We start from the raw sequence: 7,096 nt of genomic DNA, 5'->3' as shown, positions 1-7,096 counted from the left end.
TGATGATTGGTTGATATCAGAAGGGAGGCTAGGCCTCCTCTGCGAGGTTTCTTTTCTCAACACTCCTCAGCGCTGAAAATGAACACTCGATGGTGATTGGCTAATTTTTTTTACCAACGGAGGCACGAGAGCTCAGCTCTCCCCCAGCCTGCCCCTCCCCTTCTCTATCATTAGCGGTTGTAATTACATCAGCAGATTCGACACCTTGCGATAGAAAATCAGCGCTTTCCAACTTCCGTAACATGATATGGTATTACAGCTGTGAAATTAACAAAAAATACACATTCTGAGACATGAATTGAAATGAATTGTGAATTTTATTATCATTAAATCGTCCTCATCTCATTTTCACCTCAAAATTTTGGGAAAGCTGTGCCTCCCCTGCCTCCCCCGACGAACCGCCAATGTTTACATTTACAGGCTGCTTAATGATGCAGTGAAATCATGCAATATATTGCACACTTGATCAAGAATTAATCTACAGCACAGGATGTGGAGAATCAACTCAGGTGCAAAGATAGGTGCTTTTCTATAGGATTCAGGTCAGGGAACTGGGACGGCTATGGCAGATGCCTCATTTTGTGCTCAGTGACACATTTTTGTGTTCATTTTGATGTTTGTTTTGGATCATTGTCCTGATGGAAGATCCAACCACAGCCCATTGTAAGATTTCTAACAGAGGCAGTCAGGTTTAGATTTTTTATCTGTTGGTATTTGATAGAAACCATGATGCCATGTATCTGAACAAGATGTCCAGGATCTCCGGCAGAAAAAACGGCCCACAACATTAAAGATCCAGTAGTATATTTGACTGTGGGCATGGGGTACGTTTTATCCCTGTTTGCACCAAACCCATCTGGTGGGTTTGCTGCCAAAAAGCTCTTTTTTAGTTTCATTTGACCATAGAAGCCAGTCCCATTTGAAGTTCCAGTCGTGTCTGACAACTGAATATGCTGGAGTTTGTTTTTGGATGAGTGAGGAGGATTTTTCTTGAAACCTTCTCGAACAACATGTGGTGATGTAAGGGCTGTTTGATATTTTTTTTAGGCTTTCTGACCTCAAGACTCAACTAATCTCTGCCATTCTCCAACTGTGATCCTCGGAGAGTCTTTGGCCACTCAAACTCTCCTCCTCACCATGCATTAGGACAATATAGACACACATCCTCTTACAGGCATATTTGTAACATCTTTAGTTGATTGGAACTTCTGTGGGAGTCAGAGTCAGACTAGTAACCCAAAGGTCATGGGTTCGAGTCTCAGTACCGGCAGGAATTGTCGGTGGGGGGAGTGAATGACCAGCACTCTCTTCCACCTTCAATACCACAACTGAGGTGAGACCCTTGTGCCTTGCTCAAGGGTCTCATACCCCGGTCTTATACCCCGGTGCCGCAGCAAACATGGCTGCCCACTGCTCCGGGTGTGTGATTTGTTCACTACTCAATGCTGTGTGTGTGCACTTGGATGGGTTAAATGCAGAGCACAAATTCCGAGTATGATACACCATACTTTCACTTTTTAATTATTGCCTTAATGGTGGAAATGGGGATTTTCAATGCTTTAGCTATTTTCTTATCTCAGCCACTTTCTATTTTGTGAAGCTCAACAATCTTGTTCTGCACATCAACTATATTCTTTGATTTTACTCCTTGTGATGGATGATTAAGGGAATTTGGCCTTTGTGTTCCTCATATTTATAATCCTGTGGAACAGGAAGTCATGGCTGAACAATTTCATGCTCCTAGTCACCCTGGTGTGCTAAAAAAAAATTGAAATATGAATGGGAATAATTAATAATTCAGCGATATTTTACTCATAAGAATTTATAGGAGTGCCAATAATTGTGGCCAACATGCATTGCAGAAAAGCATTTATTTCATAATGAGTTTCCCCCAATTTCAGTTGTTTTATTTCAATGAAAAGTTAGAATTTTGTGAATTTTTTGAATGAAAGATCAAAAAGATAATTGATGAAGATTTATTTTCACAGCCACCTTTGCTCATATTTACCAAGGGTGCCAATATTAGTGGAGGGCACTGTATATATTTTATAGTTATTTATAAAAAGTTAACCATGCATTTTTATTGTTTGGAAAAAACTGCTTGGACAATTTCAAAATTGGGTAACACTTTACAATAAGGTTCATTAGTTAACAATTACTTAGTAAAAGTGCTAGAGTTAGAGGGTCAAATAAAGGTGGAACAGGTGTGTTTTTATTAACTGACATTAACAAAGATTAATGAATACTGTAATAAATGAATTGTTCATTGTTTGTTCATGTTAGTTAACACATTAACTAACATTAACTAATGGAACCTTATTGTAAAGTGTTACCCAAAATTGTTTTGAAGTTGCATTCAACATCCAGTTCAATCTGAAGTGGCACATAAACACAACACATCTGACTAACTGGCTGCAAATTCCTGTTTGCAGGTGCGTGCCCGCTATGAGAAGGTTCTTGAGGAAGTGACACGTTATGCTCCACGCTACATGGAGGAAATGGAGTCTATCTTTGACCAATCACAAGAAGAGGAGAGGAAGAGGATAAGCTTCCTCAAACAGGCTTTCCTGTCCATCCACAGACACTTGGATGTCACCAACAACGAGAGGTGTGTGAGAAGGGTTATACGGGTGAAATCTCAGTTTCTGTCCATTTCATTATTACTCGCAATGAGTAAATGATACAAGTTCTTTCTCTCTCTCTCTCTCTCTCTCTCTCTCTCTCTATCTCTCTCTGTTAGCGTAAAAACCGTGTACAATGAGCTCCATAACACTCTGATGTCCATCAGCGAGCAGGAAGATTTGCGCTGGTGGAAGAATACACACGGGCCAGGAATGCCCACTGACTGGCCTCAGTTTCAGGTAGATACATACAGTTAATATTGCAAATGCATTTACATTGACAAACATTAGCTAAAACTTCATTTTAATCTTACATGATTGCTTGTGCACAACTCACTGCCATGAGGGTGTTGTGGGTGGTTGCCATGGTATTGCTATGCAGTTGTTAGGGTGTTCTGGGTGGTTTCTAGATGGTGGCATAATGGCCTGTTTTAAAAGAGCCCGACCTCACATATCTGTGATATTCTGGATCCTCATTCACTCAAGACTATGAGACTTTTCACCTGTTTTATCCACCTTATCTCGAGATACAGAAGTAAGCTATGTTCTGTGAATGTGCAAGACTTCAGATTCATTATCTGCTGTAAGTAGAGTAGAATAATTAAATAAGTTACAATAATAAATTAAAATAATATGATAACAAATATTAGTTTGCAATATCAAGCAGCAGAACTTACTGTTTTTGTACAACTAAAATAACTGGAAGCCTTGCACATTAAAGTTACGAATGATCGCACTTGCTCTTACATTAAAAATAAGGTGGATTATTCACAATGAGAAATGTGCAGTAAGCCACATTCATATTGTCCGTAGCAAAAACAAACTGTAACACTTTAGGCTTAAGGTTTGTTTTAAACTAAAGTTTTGAGGTTAATGCATTCTTGAGGGTGTTAGAGTGACATCTTTGTTGTTATCTGTGATATTTATGTATCTCACAGAGGCACGTCTTCAAATAGACTGTATTCTGTTGTGCCAAAACCCACATTTACTCCTTCACTCACTCTGTCTCTCGCTCTCTTTCTATTTCAGGAGTGGACTCCAGACAAGAAGCATAAAAAGGGAAAGAAGGAGGTGGAGCAGAAAGCAGTAGTGATGGAGAGAAGGTCAGTTTACTACAGTGATATTTGCTGTGGGGCTTCATGGCGCTAGGCTGCCTGACTGTTATTCACTACAAACCAAACTAGGCCTTTTTGAACTTCAGGCCTTGTAATTGCTTGCTGCTGTGTATTGACCCATTACAAAGCTCAGTCCCCTTGGATACTATTGCTCAGACAAGCTTGACAAGGAATGAGTTCGGGATTGAACAGTGAAATTTTCCGTAAAATACAGAAGCAAACATTGATTGAATATTAAATTCAATACTAGAATGAATTGTGACATTGCAAAACATTCTGGCTGTTTTTCTTTAAAAAAATAAATAATTTATGCAGTATTGTGAGTAAGACTGTGGAGACTGTGAATCAGAATTGAGGCAAATGTTGATCCCAGTCAACTTAAAAGAGAAAAAAAACTTTAATTTAAAAGACATTACAAGTAATAACATTTAGTTATCTATGGTTCTGTGAACCATTTAATTGCTATCAACAATACAGTACAATAATCTGAATCAATATGTAAATGAAATGATGTTAAGTTAATAACATTAATATTCTTGGAGCAAATTCTTACTAATGCTCTACGTTCTACATGCTTCTGCATGATTTGAGAATAATAGGAGACGCATATTGTAGTCTACAGACTTCATGACTTCTCAGGAAGATTAGAAAAAGGGAATAAATCAGCTTTTATCTTCTCTGTGTATTATAAGTGCTCTGGCAACAACATGTTACAGTATTTTTGGATAAATTCTGTTTAAACCTATCCAAGGACCTTAATAGTCCGAAATGTTATAGTATTTGGTATAATTTTTAGTCAAATGTGGAAAAAATTGACCCTAAAATTGTCCCAATTTCCTTTAATTTCCTTCTTTTGGTCTAGTGTTTCACAGATTAGTTTTGTACGTTTTTTATGGTTCCTAAAAAGTTTATATTTAAGAAATAAACAAATAAGGATTTAAGTTTCTTTGATGTATTATAATGGAAGACTATTTTTGTCCACATAAGAAAAGAAAAAAAGCTTTTTAGGTTAATCAGAAATATGACATAAAAAGTCACAGAATTATGACAAACAAGTTGAAATTATGAGATACTAAATTATAATTGAGTAAAAACTCAAAATGTAACATATTGGAAATTATTAGATGAAAAGTCATTATTATTAGAAGATTTGTTTATAATTATGACTTTTATCTCATAATTATGAGCATGTCATCATTTTGACTTTTTATCTCTAACTTATGATTTACAAATTATTTTTTCTTATGTGGCAGAAATGGGCTTCCATAATTATCCAACAAAAGGCAACAAAAAGTTTTGATCAAAACTATCCACACATACAAGATTTGCATTAGAAAAGAGCAAAGGCTTGTCTGCTGATTTAGTGGATAGTGACAGTTGCTAAGGTAGGAGTGGTCAGTAACATTTTTTAAGATAGGGCTTATTTTACTGACTGTCTGTTTTCCCTCCTCATCTCAGTCTAATGATTGGAGGAGTGAGAGTCAGAGCTCTCTATGACTATGTTGGGCAGGAGACAGATGAACTGTCCTTCAAAGCAGGTAAGCTGCCCTTGTTTATGTTTGTGTATTCATATATTATGTGTCTGTATGATACGTGTACCACCTCTGAAGCTTTATGTTTGTGTGTGTGTGTTCAGGTGAGGAGTTTCTGAAGATTGAGGATGAGGATGATCAGGGTTGGTGCAGAGGCATGATGGACGGAGGGAAAGAGGGCCTTTACCCTGCTAACTACGTGGAGGTGGTGTAAAACCACAGGACAGCATCAAGCTCCAGCTCTGGAATCCGTAAATGCCTACAGGCGCCCAGGTTTAAGCCTGTTTCACAGCCATTTTTATTGATGATTGATTTGTTTTCTCTGAACAGATGACAGATGGTACACAGGTACGGGTTTAGAATTGAATTAAGTGCGTTAAGTTGGGATCAGAATGACAAAATGCTTCCAAAGTTCTTTCACTACGATCCTACTTGAGAACATTGTAATATTATATTTTATTGTGTGCCACATTGTAGATTTAAGTCAAAATATACAGAGATTTTCATGCGTTATAATATGATTAGGTACCAAGATCCTCTAATATATATAGAGAAAATGAACTGCATTGTCTTGATGCTTGCAGTATTTTAAAGACAATGTCTCACACCAAAGATTATTTACATTTTATCAATGACATATTTCTTCTGATGAGAATTATATTATATCTGATGGCTGTGTGAAAGGGGCCAGATGGTTATGATGTCATCTACAGCTGCGAATTTCACGCAAGGTGTTAATAGGTATGATAATATACTATATTTTATCCGCTTTGGTCTTGTTGTTAAATGTCACTTGTCTCACATTTAGTAATTTTATGGCGCTTTTCCACTGCATGGTATGGCACGGGGAGACGCGAATGAAAAAGTTTTTAGGAGTCGCGGCAGTAGAGGCGGCACAACTGTAACGACATGTGAATAATCCCGCCCACTCTAAAGCGGTACTGAACTGCAGTGGAAACGCAAACCGAGCCGTGCCGTGCCGTACTGAGCCGTGTCGAGCCGAGTCGTACCACGCAGTGGAAAAGCGCCATTAGTTACACAGAGGCAGTACTAATCAACACCACTTTAAAGTGATAGCCATGGGACCCATTATGGTCTCTTCTTGTGTATTTTTGTTGTGTTTTAAGATGTCAGTCTAAGCAAAGAAAATGTATGCAAATGAGCACAATGTTTGTTTGTGCCAGAGCGCGAGTAAATTACATTGGATCAGGACAGTATTTTATGCACCATCACTAATCTAATGCGAACGCTAGCAGTATTAAAAGGGATACATATTACTGTGAGTCTTGTTCTTATTAATCATCTTGAAAAAACTTTCAGTAAGCATATAAAAGACATTTTATTTTTACTGTTCATATTTCACTCCTGATTTCACTTGTCCTGAGGCCACATGCTGGTGCAAATATATGGGGCTGTAAATAAATATTGGTGTGTGTGGGTGTAATGCTCAGCTACAATTTGGGGACAATATTTTCGAAAAAAAAAAAAAAAAGTCTCTTATGCTCACTAAGGCTGCATTTATATTATCAAAAATACGGTAAAAAATAGTAATATTGTAAAATATTATTACAATTTACAACAACTTTTTAATTTTAAACATTTTTATTGTATTTTATTGTATTTGAAAGAAGTCTCTTATGATCAAAAATGCAATAAAAAGTGTAATGTTATTGCAATTTAAAATAACTGTTTTTCTATTTTAATATATTATAAAATGTACTTAATTCCTGTGATGGCAAAGCTGAATTTTCAGCATCATTACTCCAGTCTTCAGTGTCACATGTTCCTTTAGAAATCAATATGCTGATTTGCTGCTCAAGAAACATTT

General features: G+C 37.1%; 1 protein-coding gene across 2 annotated transcripts in view; it reads left to right on the top strand.

The window, feature by feature from the left end:
• The window catches only part of LOC107732900 (protein kinase C and casein kinase substrate in neurons protein 2-like), a 16,939-nt gene extending 10,855 nt beyond the window's left edge, over positions 1-6,084 (top strand). For both annotated transcript variants that reach the window (XM_016544338.1, XM_016544339.1), the window contains exons 6-10: positions 2,433-2,608; positions 2,741-2,861; positions 3,651-3,724; positions 5,195-5,274; positions 5,373-6,084. In XM_016544338.1, coding sequence (XP_016399824.1) covers positions 2,433-2,608; positions 2,741-2,861; positions 3,651-3,724; positions 5,195-5,274; positions 5,373-5,482 — 561 coding nt within the window. In that variant the 3' untranslated portion in view covers positions 5,483-6,084. The remainder of the gene's footprint in view (positions 1-2,432; positions 2,609-2,740; positions 2,862-3,650; positions 3,725-5,194; positions 5,275-5,372) is intronic.
• Positions 6,085-7,096: the final 1,012 nt, after the last annotated feature.

Source organism: Sinocyclocheilus rhinocerous, unplaced genomic scaffold (assembly GCF_001515625.1).
Source record: "Sinocyclocheilus rhinocerous isolate Xijiao unplaced genomic scaffold, SAMN03320098_v1.1 scaffold220, whole genome shotgun sequence".
NCBI lineage: Eukaryota > Metazoa > Chordata > Actinopteri > Cypriniformes > Cyprinidae > Sinocyclocheilus > Sinocyclocheilus rhinocerous.
Note: the sequence above shows the minus strand (reverse complement) of the source record. Positions and strands in the feature narration are given on the sequence as shown.